Source organism: Calypte anna, chromosome 5 (assembly GCF_003957555.1).
Source record: "Calypte anna isolate BGI_N300 chromosome 5, bCalAnn1_v1.p, whole genome shotgun sequence".
Taxonomy (NCBI): domain Eukaryota; kingdom Metazoa; phylum Chordata; class Aves; order Apodiformes; family Trochilidae; genus Calypte; species Calypte anna.
The window spans coordinates 11682907-11700637 of record NC_044250.1 but is presented as its reverse complement, the minus strand read 5'-3'; the positions used below and the strand labels follow the sequence as shown (position 1 = coordinate 11700637).

The window sequence follows — 17731 nt, the reverse complement described above, 5'->3', positions numbered from 1 at the left end:
AGGAAGTATCTTCAGGCATTTGTTTTAAATCTCTTCCTTTGGAAATAGGAAGAAATTGGACAGGGAATATATTTTCCTTCTGTAAGTTAAAAAATAAATATAGTTGTTACCTAAATGTGTATTTATCAGCACCAACACCCTTTGGCCTTACTCTAGTGGACTTTTCTCACTAACATCAATGGGGAAAAGATGGGCTCTGCATAGGAAATCTGTGAATGCTTTTTTCTTCTCTATCCATCTATCCTTCTATTTTTGGATGTGCTAAATGCTTGTTCTCTGTTGTAACATTAACATCAGTATGTGGAAACTCAGGTTGCTAAAATAAAGCCATGAAATGCAATATACATGACTTACATGGAACTGCATGTACATTGTTGAGCACATGCTCAACATGTCCACTGTGTCCACTGTGCTGTGCCAGCTTCACAGCCAGGTATAACTTATTGTGTCTTGGAGAAATAGGGTGCTGCACTGAGCATGAACTGCATGCTTGCCAGTATGTGTACAGTTGCTGTAGTGCCTAAGCTGGTAAAATATTCTTTGGTGCTGTTTACATGACAGTAAAATTAATACTTTTAACAGCTTCAGGGTGTGGGGATGGCAAAGTCTATACTATTTCACAAAAATGTATTTTGATCTTTTGAATTGTGGGCCTGGTCAAGTGTCAGTAAAAATGTTACTGTGGGTGTGTGAGGCATAGGTTGGTGAGGCTCTGTCTCTTTTTACTTGTTTTAAGTTAGTGCTAATAGGCTTCACACTAACCTGGGGTGTTTTTCTGACTTTAGTAGGGACCCTCCTGATCCATGCTAGTGTGAATTAGCACAGTCTCAAGTTAATTTAATGTTTATTTTTAAAGGGAAAGCAAAAGGGGTAAGTTGAACTTTTATGGACTGGGCTGTTCTCTGTCCACAGTGAGATCAATGAGCGACTTTCTTAAAGTTGGACTTGGATGAAGATGTTGAGGAACCAGTTCTGCCTTCAAGTCCCTTCTGATCTGTGGGAGCCTGGCCTGCTCCCCAGAGTGGTTCTGTGCCTCAAAGCCCCTTTACTATCCACTGTGGTCACAAGAGCATGGATGAGGAAGGAATCTCCATGGCTACTGCCTTCCCTGCCTTTGGATAAGACAGCAAGCTTGGAGCACACCTCAGCCACAGGAGGAAGGAGAAGCAAGTGTGTTGCTCTGCTTGACCCAAGGTCACTCACTACTCCTGTCCTCTCCATGGAGCATGCATCTCCAAGACCCTGTGACTGAAGGAGTGGGAAACATTCCCATGGAATTAGCTGTTCCCTCTTTTTCCTGCTTAAGAGGTAAGAGCTGCACAAATCTCCTCTCTGTCACCTAGAAGAGAATACAATGACTGATCTGTCATAGTTTTAAGAGTTGATACCTGGGTTGGTTTTAAGGGTTGTGGGGAAGTTTTGTAAATTTTAAAATTTATTTTTACTCTGATGCTTGAACAAAATCTACAAATCACAGAGTTAGGACAAGAAATGGGATGTTTCACATTGGCTGTAGCTGCTGGTTATCCTTGTTTAAAAGCAGAGAAATGCCCTGATGGTTACCTACCAATGACAACCTGCTCAGGGCTTAACATTTTTGAGTTTCGTGGCAAGCTTACAAGGTTACACATATATACTGAATGAAACATAGCCCAATAGTTATTTTTAGAGAGGCTCTAAACAAGAAGTAAATCCCTGGAGTAGTGCTGCCAGAGATGTGTAAAGTTCAAATCCAAATTAACACTGCCTATCTTTGGCATAAATTCCAACCTGAACTTGAGGAAAACTGTGATGTATACCTCAAATTTTGTGACAAAAAAAATCCTTCGTGTTAGTTTCTAATACCTGACAATTTATTAACATGGTACAAACACTTGAAAATTAGAACTTGAATGAAAATATCTGAATATTCCTTCAAGAATGTAGTACCTGGTCCTGTGATATACTGTTACAGGACTTCAGGTTTTGGTAGCTGCAATGGAACCTGGGGAGTCTAATTTATTATGGTTCTTAGTTCTGACCCATCTTTGTAAGAACAAGTCCTATAATATAATTATAAACTTTGGGGGGGAGGAAGAGAAATACACTTATCTACCTTAGAAATCTCCCTAATGGTGACCTGTGTTGTGCTAGACTTGATTTAGACCCCTTTTCAGCAACATAATTGTACAAAATAATTGATTCATGTTCTTGGTTTCTTTGCTGAATCAGAGCCTGTATCTTCTTCCTGCCAAGGCAGTGAGCTTGATACCACTCCTAAATGCACTGGTAATTCTAGAAGCCCTAATGAAAGTCAAGATAATGCCACAGATTTTATAAATAAGGGTCTTTATTTAGATACTGCTGAAAACATTCTTGGCAACCACGTAGTATAAATATATAAAGTTAAAGTTTGACACAACAAACCAAGCAATATTAAATATTTTTTTCCCATTTTGTTTTTGATTTTTTTCCTTTTTCTTTTTTTTCTCCTTTTTCTTTTTGTCCCCCCCTTTTTTTTGCAAAGCAACTCTTATTTACAATTATACAAAAAAGTTTATAAAAAATGGTCCACAACCTTATTTTGGCCAGAACAGGAGTAACAAGAAAGATCTGTCATGTCACTGCTGTTGTAGATTTCTATTTTCCTCTGCACTCAAGAGCCAGGTTCATATTCCCCAAAGCCCAGATTTAATATTGGCCATTTCATGGTATACAATTTTAACTCTAGGCATATTAAATAACTTTAGTTTAACAACCAATAAATAACTCGGTGTAATTTGAAGTAATACAGGTTTGAAAAGTTATATATTTGAAGGAATTTTGAGTGATATTTTAAAACTGGAACAAGTCTTGAGAAGTCTTTTCAGTCTTAGAAGGCAGATCTTGGAGTGTGGCTGAAAGGATCAATTTTTTTAAGTGCATTCCAGCTGGACTTTATAGTACTTGGTAGATAGGGTTGCTGCTGCTACTGCTGTTATCCTGGGGAAGTGGGGTGCAGCTGGTGGGAGAAGGGATTTGGGCTCCACTATCATTCAAGCTTGCTCCTTCTGGGGGAGAACAGGGACTCCCTTCAGCAACAGTTTCCACTGGAGGCAGTGCAGCACATGGGGAGTTATCTGTGGAAATCCTCTCTACGATGCTGGAGAGGCAATCAAGGCTGGAAACAACTGAACTCTTTCCATGCTTTGGATCTAAAAAGCAGACAAAAAGCTGATCAGTTTATCAACATCAGTAGAATGTAGTTCTTTCATAAGACTCCAGTTGGCAAGCAGTATGTATGTGAGAGCATGTAAGGATTCAGAGGAAATGAGGATTGGTGAAGGATGCCAGTTATCAGAAAAGAGATTGCAGTTTGCAAAATGGAAGAGAGACCCAACCAAATTGTGCTACTTTTGGTGGATCCAGGGCTTCACTTCAGTGCACAGAAAGGGAAGGGAAGCTTTGAAATCAATCTGCAGTTGAGATCAATGAGAGAAGAGTATTCATGCAAAACACAGTAAAACACTGAAAATTAGTTGCAGGGAGAAATAAATTCTTATCCATGTTATATTTGCAAAATAGGAAATGCAGCTGTAACAAATCCCCTTGTTTGCAAATATATCTAGAGGAAACCCAGTGCTTCTATTTACCATGAATAGCTTGCTGGCCAAAAAGGCAGATTCCTCTGCTTTCAGGCAAGCTGGAGTCAGCTAAACAATTGGGAATGGAGAAGCCATGGACACGTTTGCTGCCTCCAGCAGTCAGGGCACATACTCACCATTTGGTGACTCTGTATAGTAGCTGCTGTCATAGCTGTTTCTTCTACGAGAGCTGCAGGGAGGCCCACTGTACTCCATCTGCAAAGGAGAGCAATCTGAATGAGGTCTGTGGTTGGGGACACCATTTACTGAAATCCCAGTAAATCTCATCTTATGAATTGGTCCCTAGTGTGTGGTGTCATTCCAGTCCTGGCTGAAATACCATCAAGTTGTGGTTTCTTTGAATGAGGCAGAACTTAGCTAGAAGGGGATTCACCCCAGAATGTTTTACATGGCACAGCTGTTCCAAAGAAAAAAATATTTTTAGTTTTACAAAGGAGTTGAGGATTGTCTTCCCATCAGATACTGTCCTACACATATCTTCAATTTACAGTGGGCACACTAGAGGAGAGTGAGTCTTTTCACCATTTAATTTTTGCATGTTTTTCCAAACACAATTTCCTTTTTTAAGAGCCTCTATCCTGCCTTTGTCCCTTTCTATTTCCTACAGTTTTTCTTCCCATTTCCATTTTGCCCAGGAAAAGCTCCAAAACATGGACCCAGTATATTTTTTTCCAATACCTTAATCCACAATGAAATTACTTCTTTTGACAAAAAAAGGCTGTCTTTTGAGGAGGAATCATTTGTGTAAAATGTCTCTCCAATCTGCCAACTATCTCATATTCACAGATATTCAACTCTGTAATGAATATCTCCACCAGAGCACAGAAAAAAAAATCTCAGATACTAAAGTGCTGCCAAGATCCTGTCCCAGACAACTGTCCTGTGTGCCAGTCACCATGTCACACCATGTCCCACCACCCAAGTCAGACCAGAGCTCGAGGCTATAGGCCCAGTGAAAAGATGAGACATCCTCCCTGCCATCCACCCTTCTTCTCCCCTTCCCATATCATACAAACAGGACTGAAAGATCTTCCTACTGCCAGTGTATGTCTGTGGAGAGTATGAAGTGAGAGGAGAAAAACCTTTTTCTTAAAGGACAAGAAAAACAACTCCTGTTGCTTAGCCCCTCATCCTGTTACCATGATGAATGGCAGAAAATTAACCCAGACTCTTGCCCTGTAACTACCATGACCTGGGGAGGGACCTTCCTCTCTGCTGTCCTTAGCAGAATTCAAAGACAATGATACAGCAGAAGATGGAAACATCCCCAGGAGCGATGGGAGCACAGGCAGGGCTCAGACCCCACCATGCCCCCAGGCACCTATTCCAGGCCTCTTTCCAAAGTGCTCTCCCAGCAGCTCTCCCCTAGCTCCCCTGGGGAACACTGAGGGACCTGTCTGACTTAACGTCCCAGGGGGAAAAAGCGTGTAAAGAAATTTTCCTTCTTTTCCAGAGATCCTGGCATGCAGGGACCCCACTCAAGGCTTGAGAAACAACTCTTGTCTTCTGCCTGGAGAGGTACGGAAGGCAGCTGCTACGGGAAAGGTAGGAAGGGGTGTCTTGCCCCGCACAGTTTTTGACTGACAGTGTCTGAGGTGCCTCGGTGGCAGGGTGTCCTCCCTGGGGCACTCACCATGCCATCCGAGCAGTTGGAGCGGGGGCTGGAGGCATCCGATTCCCCACTGTAGTGCTCCAGCACTGGGTAGTAGGCATCCTCCTGCTCCCGCAGCAGGGCCTGCAGGCTCTCGATGTAGCGGATGGCGTTGCGCAGGATCTCCACCTTGGGCAGGCGCTGGTTGGGGTTGGTGGAGGTGCAGCGCTTGAGGGTCTCGAAGGCCTCGTTGACCTTGCTGAGCCGCCGCCGCTCCCTCATGGTGGCGGCCTTACGGCGGTCGGCGTTGGTGGTCTTCCTCTTGCAAGCCTTGCAGGCCCACAGCAGGCAGCGCCCAGCCTGGTGGTGCCCGCTGGGTGCTCGGACGTGCTCTTCCTCGTGCGGGTGCCCGTGGTGGTGCCCGTGGTGGTGTGGGTGCTCCTCAGGCTTCAGCAGGCCCCCCACATGCACCAGACGGGGGTCCAGGTCCTCAAAGAAGTGCATGTCCGAGGTGTTGAAACAGGGGTCATCGTAGAAGTCGTCGGCGGTCGTGAAGGAGCAGAGGGAGCCCTCTGTCATCTCCATGGGGCCCAGTAAGTCCATGGGGGCAGCGGGGACAGAGGGGGTCAGTGGCGGGATCAGAAGAGAGGGGGCTTCGTTCGGGCTGTTCAGCGGCAGCCACCGGCCGGGCGGGTGCAGGGAGCAGAGGTCCTCGCACCCTCTCCCGGGAGAAGCCCCCAGCGCTGGCTGCTCCTGCCGCCGACCCCCTTGCCAGCCGCGCCGCTCCCGGAGAGCCACTCCGGGCCGTATTTATGGCGGAGCCCCCCGGCGCGGCGGGTCGGGATGGGGCGGGGCGGGGGTGGCCGGAGCAGGGAGGGGGGGGGAGGGCGGCGGGCGCCGTCGGGGCGCTCGGGCTGTTGCCGACCTCTCGCCAGCCGGTGCCGGCGCTGGCGCTCCGCTGCACCGTTATCTTTTGCACTGCCCCCGCTTTGGTTTGGTTTTTGTTTTTTTTTTTTTTTTGGTTCGCTGTAAGCAGCCCGCCCTGCCCAGCCAGCCAGGGAACGAAGGCTCCCCTCTGCCCGAAGGTGCCGGTGGCCCCTTGTCCCGGGACACAGCGGTGCTCCCCCGCTTCTCCCGGCGGCGCCAGGGTTTTTTGCAGCGCATTTCCCTGCGCGGCCCGGCCGGTGGTCGGGGGCGGTGCGCGCTTCGCCCCCCCGACCCTGGGCAAGGTACGGCAGCGGCTCCGCTTGTTTATCCCAGGGAAGAAACCCCCGCCCCGGGGCAAGTTTCCGCGCCTCCCGCGACTGTGGGGGCTCTGCGGCCACAGGGTAACTGCGCTGGCGGCGTGCGTGAGGGCGGGCGGTGCGGGAGGCACCTGAGGGCGGCGGGGCCGGGACCGGAGACAGCGCGGGGGCAGCGGATGCGCGGGGAGAGGCGGCGGGGAAGGGGGCGGCGCGGCCGCTAGGGGGCGCTGTGCGTGAGGGGGAACCGCGGCCTCATCGGGAACGGAGCTGCCTCAGATCCGGGCAGGTATCGGGGGAGTACCGGGGGATATCAGGGGCGGTACCGGGCAGGTCCCGGGGGCAGGACCCTCGCAGGAGGGCGAGGGGCCACCGGGTTTTGAGGCGAGGGAGAGAGCGGACCGCTCCAGGAGAGCCGTGGCAATGTCTCTCGGGTCTCCTCTGGGGAAGGAGGTTTCCCCTCAGAACAAGCGGATGCGCTCCAGGGCCCGTTGCTGCGCTGTGTTTGCCTTTTTCTCAGGACTCGGGGTGTCCCTGCTCACATCCAATCCCGGTGCGGTTCAGGGATTTGTAGCAGAATGGAAAACGTTCATCAAGACTCGAGAGCAGGCACAGAAACAGTTTGACCTCTGAGCAAAAAGTTGTGTGGGAGGGTGAGGTCTGGAGCTGGCAAGAACCGAGCAGGTTGCAACCACACCGGTCACAGAAGTCTTTGTACTCCAGTCACACAGTGCAGGGATGGTTTAATGATGCTGTGCTGGAGAAGAGCTGAGGCCTGAGTTACACTGATATAACTGCAGCGAATGGCTCTTTCCACACGAGTTACAATGTATAAACTTGTATTTCTGTTCCTCTCCCAACTCGGGTCTCTGTTTACCTTCTGAAGTCTTTCGGAAGATTGACTTCCCCTTAAGAAGCAGCATTTTGCTACAAGTGTCATTGCAGCCGTAAGAACAGGTAGCTAGCAGTGGCAGAGTTTGGACCTTGAAGAAATCGTATGGGTTTTGATAACATTTCAAGGGTGCTGGAGTTTTTACTGTGTTTTTGTACTATCATTTGAGATTAGAAACGTGTTGGGGTGTTCTGGGTTTTTTTTGTTTTGTTATTTTGGTTTTTTTTTTCTGGTATGGAAACACTTCAATTAATCTGTGTGATTTCACTGACTTCACGATTAAAATAGATATGTGTGTTTTTAATGTACCACCAGCTAAAATTAATCTCTATTCTGCAGTTATAAATGTTGGTGACGTTTCAACTCATTCAAAATCAAAGACAAAGCTCTGTTTTCAGTGGGGCTGACAAATGTGGAATGTGAAAACCAAAGTGACAACGTGGAAAAGTAAAACACATCCATCAATGACCTGGGCCCCTATCCCTGTGCCTACAACTTCTCAGAATTTGGTGTGGCTTTTGCTGTTACATGATTTGATTTTTGCAAAAATTCCCGATTTTCAGCTCTCATTTTCTACTATTTAAATAACTTTGAGTACAGAGGTCAGAACTAATAGTCACGTTCTGTTGTTATCTCTAAAAGATGAAATTTTTATTTAAAGAAAAAGGTATGTTTTAGACTATGTACGGTTTTGTTCTTTTACTGTATCCAATGCTGAAAAGTGGTATATGCCAAGAAGATCAGCTGCTGACCATCCTTACACACTTAGAAGTTATCTTCCAGCTGTTTCTGAGAGCCAGAGTAGCAAACATGTGGAAACACTTCACTGTTATCACAGAGACCCTTTGATCCAGAAGGAATGAATGGATTTATTTTTAAAAAATTCTTCATTGAACAATTAAAAAAGTAAAAATATTTTGCATTTGAAATAGTTCTAGGTATACAATAATGCATAAGTATAAATGAGAAATAGCTTTTGTGCTGTAAAACCTGACCATATAAATACAGGTATCAAGGCTTGGTGCTAGCTGTGTGACCCACTCATGACAAGGTGTCTCCAGAGCTCTGGTTTCCTTTGTGGAAAAGGTACTTTCACCTAATACTAAGGCAGTCCTGTAGTGTATTCTGCCACTATGTTTTTCTAGGTTACCCCAGGATAAGGCACTCTGGGACTTGTGCACGTAGTGATTACCCTGGGCAAAGTGTTAACAAATGCTGGGACTTGGACAAACAATACAAAGAGACTGCCAAAAATTGCTCAGGAAAACATTTAAGTGCATGAATTCACCTAAGTGAAAAAGTCAGGAGGTGGCCATGACCAGATGGTGAATTCTGCTCAGAGCAATCTTCCAGTGAAAGTGTCCTTGAGGACTCTTTCCCTCCTGCTGCCACCAGAACTAACTTTCACTTTTCAGTATTATTCCCAAAGATGGGTTTGTCCAGAAGTTGCCTTGGATGGTGGAGCCAGAAAAAACATCCCACAAACAACAAATCCTGTAGTGTTCTTCTCAACTTGGTGTAGCTTTAGTGGAGAGGATTAGGGACAGTATGATTAGAGACTTAAAGTGAATTTTTTACTCTGACAATAGGCAGCAGCAAGATCCCATGGACCAAAGGTTGTACTTATGGCAAGCATTTAGGGTGCCATTGGTAATTCCTGTTTGGAAGCCTCTAGGTCATAGTTTCACTGAAGATTAAGTCTCTCCAGAGCTTCCCATTTGGATGCTGTATTTAGGGTACTGGCACTGCTATTGCTGTTCTGAGCTGCGCCAGGTTGTGTATTTGGATGGTTTGGGCATTGCTTTGATAGTACAGAGTGTGTGTATGAAACATTCAGCAGAGAGAGACTTCATAAAGTTTTTCAGTGTTGTTGCTCTTCAACCTGTTCCACATTCATCCCTCATCTCCTTTCTTTCAGGGTGTGATTAAAAAGGAACTTGAGAAGGTAAAGGTAGATTGTACTTCCTATGCTGAGAAGAATGGACAGACTCATCCTATACACAATAGAAAGGTACTGTTAAAAAGTCTGAGATCACATTTACAAGTGTGTGTGCCCTCTCAGCAGAAGCAGATTGTGTTTTCATCTACAGTAACTGACTCATTTGGCTTTTTGTTTTCATAGGATAGGGCCAGAGGGCCCAGAATGTGTTTTGGAAAAGAGAGAAAGACCTAAAATCTGAGAAAGCGTGGATACATTTGGCCTACAAAGATGAATATGAGAAGAGTTTCTGAGAAACAGATGTGGCAGCCTTTCAGGAAAAAAGGCAAGTAACTGGCTTTGAAAAATTTAAATGTTGGGCTCTTTGTTCAGTTGGAATTCATTTAAGGTAAAAGGTAGTCTTAAGTGCTGCAAACCACGGAGAAGGCTGCACCTGTATTTCAGAAGTTCACCAACTTTTAAAGAAAAGACTTGTAAAAGTAGATCAAGCATTGCCAGTAGTATTTTACATGGTTTCATATGGCGCTATTTAATAATTCAGTGAGTAGCTTTGCTCTGTTCATAGTTGGTGAGGTATATTTTAATACTGAGAGAGATGGATTCCATTGCTCTTACTCATATTGAGTTGCAGTCAGTGGAACTAATTGTTGAATAAGGTATGCTCAGCATGAGGATGGGTGATGGAATGTAGCCCAGATGGAAATATCTTTTAAACTACTGCTCTATCAGAGAGCAGCCATCTCTACACAGGCAAATGTAGCATGTTGTTAGAAGTGCTTCGTGCTATTCCAGTGGTACACTGCAGTATTTCTACAGAATAATACAGGGCTTGGTTTAAAGTGGCCACCACCATCACCCCCTGCCAAGCTGCATCATGTTTAGAGAAACACTGGGAAAGCATCAGCACTGTAATGGTCTGTCCTGTGTTACAACGTCAAGAGAAAGTAGGTGGGCTAACACAGTTTTGTGGAAATGGCCACTGAGCTGCAGCCCTGTATAAAGGCATTTACTGAAAGTGTTTCAGTGTGCAGTGTTCTTATTTTACTGCAGCTTTCTGGAATTTGTTTTCATTCTGTGGTCTACTTTTCCATTTTCTGCAACTTTCTTAGTAGTAAAGTACTGGTGTAGCTTTGCATACATATGCAATTCACCTTGTAGAAGAATACTAGCATGCCTGTGTAGTAAATTGAGGAATACAGTGATGCAGAGTGCCCTTTTTAACATTGAGCTGAATTTATTTTCAAGCATAATAGGAGTATCACTTACAATATTGCATAAAAGTGTAAGCTAAGCTTTTAATGAAGCAAACCCCAAATGCATAAAAAAATGCTGTATACAATGACCAAAACAACCAGCTGCTGGCAGCTGATCTGGGCAGTTACTCTTGTCAGGTGACCTTGGTGGCCAAGCACCCAGAAAGAGAGGCACTACTGCAGGAGATGAATGGAAGGAATTTGGACACCTTTGAACTTTGACCAAGCTGGCTAAAGTAAAGGGCTTAAATGTGGTGGTGCCAATTCCCATTGTTGAAGAAATGTTTGCATCCTTCATCCTGGAGTACACCACTAGAAATAGCTGGGTGGTAAGTAAATTATTTATTTTACTTATTTAAAATTGCTACTATGACAGAAATAAGAAAATTTCATTTTAAAATAAATCTTTTTAAAAAGTTCATTATGTTAGTATACCTGTTAGTAATGCATAATATCTGTTAAGAATATAAAATATTTATTTATACAAAACTAAACCTTTGGATTTTCTGCCACATAAAAAAGTTTTCTTGTACTAAAGTTGCATTTTGTTTGTTTTTAACAGAAGTTATCTATCTGTTAAATATAATTTGCACTGACTACAATTTAAGACAAAAAAGACTTAAATTCTTAAATGCTAGGAAGCACTGCATAGATAAAAGTGTGACAATGTCTGCAACATTAGTCTGCAACATGTCTGTAGCTAACTAGGAGTCTTGCTGTACTTTAAACAATATAACTGTATAGGCTAGATTTGGAGCTATTACTTAACAGAAGATGTGGGAAAAAGGTGTAAATCAGGACAGAACACCCTGCCTCCTGCAGCAGCCACAGCGTTACAGTCCCTCCCTGTCTTGCTTCCCCATTGCTCCTGTCCCGTGGTTGCAGTGTGGCAGTGTGGCCATGCAGTGGATGGTTGCATAGATTGGCCCCACGCCATTTCTGTGCAGGGAAGGTTCTCTCTGGGGTCTCTTCATCCTCTCTGCAGCTCCTGCACACTGCTGGGGAGGTGGGCAGGGGCTGCAGTGCTGCCTCCACTCGGGCTCTGTGCCTGTTCTGAACTCCTCCTGCAGGCGGTCCATGAAGTAATCCCCGAGGCTGTTTCTGCCATCCTGGGAGCAGTCGAGCCTGCGAGCATTGGTCAGCAGATCTCCCATCATCTTGATCTTCTGCATTTGGGGCCCGATGAATTGTTTCTTGATAGTGCTTGCACTGTGAGGATCTGCATGTTCAATACTCAGGGCATAAAGCTCTTCAAAATAGCGGATCATCGTTTTCCACTGAGCCATTGCTAATTCCAGGGCTTTCATCAGACCCACCACATGCTCACAGTTTGGTTTCTAAAGAGAGAGTGACATTTGTTTAGAGGAACACCTTGTCTTGCTGTATTCATTGATGGTTTCCTGCAGCTTCTCTAGTTCATATTCTATCTTGAACTGTGCTACAACATATCAACTACTGCCCCAGGTTGGATGTTTCTCCCACCTTTCTTAGGTGCTAATGGCTTCTAGGCTTCTATAATGTGAAGGAGACAAGCAGGCTGTTTAAAAATATTTTAAAATTAGTCTCATAATCCCTGACAACACACTGGAAGCAGTAGTCTTCAGCTGAGTGAAAGAAAAGGGGATCATTGTTCATAATCTTTTGGGATAGAGAGCAACTATGTAGAGTTAGGACTGTATGTCTGACAGTTTCTGAACATCACAATCAAGAACAAAACCATGTACACTAAATATGACAGGGAAGTATATTTGGAAATCTAATAGTGGATGAATGCAGAGACTTGAAGTACCAATCATCTGATGCAAGAAGTTAAGAGTAATTACTGCCATTGCAACTGCTGGAAAGTTTGCTGCCTACTACATACCTGGATGGTTTTAGAACAGTAATGGCCTCCTCGTTCCTGCTGATACTTCATCAGAGCCTCTGCAGCTTTTCTCTCTTCCAGAGCTTGATGTAAGAAGAACTTTGAAACATTTGGTAGAGCCACATGTGATTGGTCAAAATATTCACCCTAAGCACATGAAAAAAAAGGGATAAGATTTGCTGGGCCAAATCACTTGCATCAGTGTATGGCTTTATCAGAACTCAGGAGACCCTTCCCATGGAAGCTGGTCTACTGGCACAATCACTTTGAAGAGCTTCATTCAAATTTCTGCAATTAATTAGGTAGTAGCAGTCTTAAATGAAAAACCTCTCTACTTCTACCAGAAGTCCTGTCCTTTAATATTTATCCATAGCCAGTTTATAATTGAGCTTTTCTCCATCTCACCCAGCTACCTATCACTAATATTACTTTAATCCACATGTTTAACAGTGAAGGGTTTACTACATACTTGAATTTTTATTTGATACTTAACACCAACCTCAATCAAAGGATCCTGGGCTTATATTGAATATAGCTTATTTTGCTTCTCAATGGATGGTTACTATTATCAGAAGGGACCTCATTGATAATTTTGATTTTTTTACTTTAATGGCTTTGTTAAAATATATGTTGCATTAATGTTTGATGTGTAGCCAGAAACAATTTTGGCATGCATGTAACATGGTAGCAGGGGTAACTTTTTAATCCATGTCCAGCTTTCTCGCTTGTAGAGCTGCAAACTCAGCCTGAATGGCAACGTTCACAAACTCTTACATCACCAGTTAACCACACGTCGCTATGTTACAGACAAAGCTTTGGGGAAAATAACACCCCCAAGCTATACCCCAAAGCTTTACCGGCCCCTGTTCCTGTCCCTCTTTCCACAGGTGTAGCCCTAGATGGGAGTTACCCGAAGTACCGGAGTGCCCGGTTCATCCATCACCGTCGGTCCCAGCGCTGCCAGCGGCCGCCCCGGGGTAAGCGCGCAGGCAGCGGCGCGGAGCTGCCGAGTCAGGTCTGGTTGCGAAGTGAGCCCCTAAATCCCGCTGGATCAAGTGGCAGGGCAGGCCCCGCTCCTTCAAACCCTCCTGAACCCCTGGCAGCGCCGGCGGGACCTCCCTCGGACCCCGGCCATGCCCGTACCCCTCCTCCCGGTGCGGGGCGGCTGTCCGGGCTCGGGCTCGGAGCGATCCCTGCTGCGCCCTCGGCCGCCTCCCGGAGCCTTCCTCCTCCCGGTCCCGGCCCCGGCCCCGTCCCGCTGCCTTACCAGCGCCTGCAGGCAGTAGGCGAGCTCCAGCAGGGCGCCGGTGACGCCGCAGAGCCCTTCCTCCACGGCGGGCGGGAAGCTCTGGCGGACGCGGCTGCCGGGGAGCTGGCGGTGTGCGGGGCAGGCGGGCAGCGTGACGCGGGGCCGCTTGGAGCGCGGCTCGGCCATGGCGGGGGCCGCCATCGAGGCACCGACCCGCTCCCCCGCGCCTCCTGATATATCCCGGGTACCTGGGCCGCACCTTGCCGCGCACGGCGGCTCCGGGCCGCCCCTTCTCCGCCTCCCTCTCTTCCCACGCCGGCTGGGAGTGCGTGGGGCCGCCCGCCCTCGCCGCCGGCAACACCACGGGGAGGGAGGGGTGGCAGCCGGGCGGGGGCGCCATTTCATGCGTGTCCGTGGGTAGGGAGCTCGGGCGCTCCCTGCGCCCGGCGAGTTTCGTCCCCCTGCGCCATCTCGGCCGCAGCCCGGGCGGTGCAGTCTGCATTTCCAGGGTTATTCCCATGCGGAGAGCACCCGCGGGGTGCCCCTCACTCAGCAGGTGCCGGCCCGGGAAGCAGCGCGGTTCCTCGGCCCTCGCCCCAGCGCATCTCCCCCTCTGCCGGGGCCGAGCCGTGACTCGGCATTTCCACAGCCTGCGTGCCGGGCGGTAGCCAGGGATGCCCACACTGAAATGTCCCTTGGAACAGCAAGCGCTGGGAGAAAGTGCAGCGTGGCAGAGCCGAGGCCGGAGCGGCTGATGGGAGCTTGAGCTTGCAGTCAGACGGGGTGGTGGAGAGAGCAATCTGAGTAAAAAGTCCAGGGAGCTTGACAGTTTATCTATATATGTCTTGGCTACAGGGTAAATTATTATTATTATATATTAATATTAATATTATTTGTTTAGCACTAAAAATGTGTTGAACCATCCCTTTCTAGGCAGATTCAACCACCTGATTTTAGTAACTAATAATCCACAGTTTCTATGGTGATTTCAAAGTACGTTTTTCTGAGTTTTTTAACTGCTTTACCATATGGATGGAGCTCTGCATGTTATTGCTTGAGCATTTATTTACCTTGGATGTGCCCAAGGCAGTGGAGTGGAAGTATTCACAACACCTTTCTAATTTGAGGATTTTCTGTTCAGTGACTCTGTTTGGTAAGATTAATTTTATGTGCCATCCTGATTTTTCTAGCAGGCCACACCAGTCCTCCACAAATCCAAGATGCTAACAGCAGCAGTGTTATTCTGTTACACATTTTAATTGTTATTGGAAGTGACTGCCCAGGACAGAATGCACATTGAATGTGAATAGTTATGTAAAGATGTGAGAAAATCTCTGATTAGAAACTTACATCTAGTTCAGTGCTTCTCTCTGATGCTATTCAGCCCTCTTTACTGTAAACGTCCATTTTTCCCTTCTGATTCTTCATTCTATAGTTAAGTTAAACTAGAAGTTTCAGCAAATAAAATGTGAAAGTGTGCTAAGTTCCCATTAAAAAACCAAACAAGTTGGGTAGAGCAAGATTCAGCCTAGTCAGCAGCATGATACTTGTCCCTTCAGTCTCTGGTTCTTCTATAAATACTTCTGTAAGTGCACTGGTAGTTTCAAGTTGTACTGGTTGATACTGTTTGATTTTTTTTAAGGAGGCTATGCTTAGGGGTAAGTTAGAATGAACTGCCCTCTGAAATGTTGCAATTTTTATTTCAAGCCACATAAAAAAAGCATGGGCCATCAAACTGGAGACTCATCCTTTCAGTCTGTCCACAGCGTATCCTGTCACTTATTGCAGGTTGAAGCCACTGTGTCTCAGCACTGGAGCAAATTTAAGGGGATTCTGTGGAATTTCTGAAAACGTGCTGCACCCCAGACAACAAGTTGTGTAAGGGAGTTGTGCAATCTCAAACTGCCTGAACTCTGCAATAATTTCTATTAATTTAACTTTCTGTTCTACCTTTCCACAGCTGTGGGTAAGAATCCATACTTACATTTGGACAAAAGAGAAAATAAGACCTGACATGCTGAAAAAGGCAGTGCCTTCTTTTGTACAGTCTGTGCCATCTGAAATCAGTGACTGCAGGTAATGCCTTCCAGGCAGAACTGGGAGGTGCACTCTGTGCTCTAGATGACTCTTGAGGGAGCAGCAGAACTACCTCTTTGAGGTGAGCATGAGCAGATGCACTCTGGACATACTCAGAATATTTGGGCTAGCAGTAGTAAACCATGAGCAAGGGATAAAGATCCAGAAACCATTTATTTTCTTGCTGATGTATGGTACTGATAATCAATGTTCCTTGAGTCCCTGCTAGAACCAAGAACACCTGTTTCTCAAGTGTGGGTACTCCTGGCTTGACTGGTGCCATTCACTGTTTGACCTGAGAGAGCAGAAATTAAAGCCACAGATGTGGTGAGAGTTGTGTGAGATGATTGCAGGTTAAAAGGAAATTGTTTTAAGTGTTTTAGCTTCTGTATTCACCAAAAAATAATGAATGAATGAATGAACCCTTTTTGCAGTTCTTGTTTGAACAAGAAACCTTTCAAAGTTTAAAAGAAACTGCTTGAGAAATTAATATGAAAAGGCTCTGTGTTTGAAACTTCAATATGATAGCTCATCAGCTAAATGTTTAATTTTTATGTTAATATGGATTCAGTGGTGGTGAATCAGACAGAAGAGAAGATAATTTCACTCAGACCTTAAAAGCTGTGCTAAATTCCATTGAAGTAATTCCTCTTCTAGTCATCTTCTAGTTCTGTTGACAAATGACCCTTCATTGCTGCTTTCTGCTCAAAACACCCCTTATAGACCATCTAAATACTGTCCTTCATGGTGTCTCATGACTCCCTAGGGTATCTCTTACCCTATTGTTCTCTACCTAATTCCATTTTAATGGTGTCAAGTAAGTAATAAAAATCATATCATGTTAGGTGTTAGATTCTAGTCTTGTGGCAGTATCATAGAACCATGGAATGGTTTGGGTTGGAAGGGACCTTAAAGATCATCCAGTTCCAACTCCTGTGCATTAGCAGGGACACCTCCCACTAGACCAGGTTGCTCAAAGCCCCATCCAGCCTGGCCTTGAACATTTCCAGAATGAGGCATCCACAACCAGGCAAGTATGTCCCAGGCAAAGTCTTTTTTTTTTAATTTTAGTGTCTTTATGCCAGCACTTGTTGAACTGGGCATTCTCCTGAATTCATTAGAAAGATGAGGTGTCACTGAGGGTGTGTTTGGCCCTTATCACTTAAGGCAGTCAGGACCATTAATTGATAGTTTGGGGAAGTTAGTTATTCTGGCCTTTGTGCTTTGTGACAAAATGGCATTACTGACAGTGATGCAGTGAAACGCTTTTTTATTTTTAAACTTCCACCTCTAGTTGCTAAAAGTTTTAAAATTTAGAAATTACTGTCTGGAATGTTTAAAAATTTCACTGAACATTTTTTTCTGATTTAAATCCTGCATACCAAGTGCCTGCCTGAGGAAAAAAAAAAAAAAAAAAAAAGAAGCTAGCTTTGATACTCCAAAACCAGTTGAATAAATCCTGTGCAGCTGGCCTGTGTGAAATGTGCCCAGGGACAGGAAGCTGCAAAGAGGATTCAGGGGTTAGGAAGAGCTCTGTGCCTGTCAGATTCTAGGAGTGTTTTATTGCTTTTGCTGTGAAGGGCAGTAGCACACAGGTATCCACACTGCTCAGTATTAAGTGTGCAAAGTGGCAATTGCCATGTGGTTCCCTCAGGCTTACATATGGGCAAAACTGATGCATAAATGTGCAATATTCCCATCTTTGTATTTTTATATGTGCTTTGATGTTTTCCAACTTTGGAGCTGTGGTTAAAGCCTCAAAGGGAATCTGTGAGTCCACAGCAGCTGAAATATCTTTCTAGCACTGGACGTTCCTGTGTGGTTGTGTGAATGTCTCTTCACTGGTGTGGAAGTGGCACTGTCTGGCCTGTGCTGCAGTGTTTGTCAAGGGAAATTCTTGGAGACTTATTTCAATGAGCAAGCCAACACAGTACAGTTTACAGATCTGTGTACTTGTGGGTGAAATGCCAGTTAGCTAGACCCTGTTTTTTTTGTCTGTGCTA

The 17731-nt window shown here is 45.5% G+C and overlaps 3 protein-coding genes and 1 long non-coding RNA gene across 4 annotated transcripts in view; 2 read left to right on the top strand and 2 right to left on the bottom strand.

The window, feature by feature from the left end:
- Positions 1-2494: 2494 nt before the first annotated feature.
- On the bottom strand, positions 2495-5991 carry MYOD1 (myogenic differentiation 1). Its single transcript, XM_008504719.2, has 3 exons — positions 5257-5991; positions 3740-3818; positions 2495-3173 (listed from the first exon to the last, which is right to left on the bottom strand). Exons 1-3 carry the CDS (start codon positions 5815-5817, stop codon positions 2917-2919), a joined length of 897 nt encoding a protein of 298 aa, XP_008502941.1. The 5' UTR covers positions 5818-5991; the 3' UTR covers positions 2495-2916.
- A 35-nt stretch (positions 5992-6026) lies between these two features.
- Positions 6027-9610, top strand: LOC115598406. The gene is made up of 3 exons (XM_030451540.1): positions 6027-6542; positions 9266-9358; positions 9470-9610. Exons 1-3 carry the CDS (start codon positions 6027-6029, stop codon positions 9518-9520), a joined length of 660 nt encoding a protein of 219 aa, XP_030307400.1. The 3' UTR covers positions 9521-9610.
- Positions 9611-10808: 1198 nt separating this feature from the next.
- The window catches only part of LOC115598369, a 34203-nt gene continuing 27280 nt past the window's right edge, over positions 10809-17731 (top strand). The window contains exons 1-2 of the long non-coding RNA XR_003987600.1: positions 10809-10868; positions 13291-13380. This is a non-coding gene — a long non-coding RNA (uncharacterized LOC115598369). The remainder of the gene's footprint in view (positions 10869-13290; positions 13381-17731) is intronic.
- On the bottom strand, positions 11061-13955 carry LOC103538363 (ferritin light chain). Its single transcript, XM_008504720.2, has 3 exons — positions 13671-13955; positions 12404-12550; positions 11061-11876 (listed from the first exon to the last, which is right to left on the bottom strand). The coding sequence occupies exons 1-3, from the start codon at positions 13851-13853 to the stop codon at positions 11373-11375; spliced, it is 834 nt and encodes a 277-aa protein (XP_008502942.2). The 5' UTR covers positions 13854-13955; the 3' UTR covers positions 11061-11372.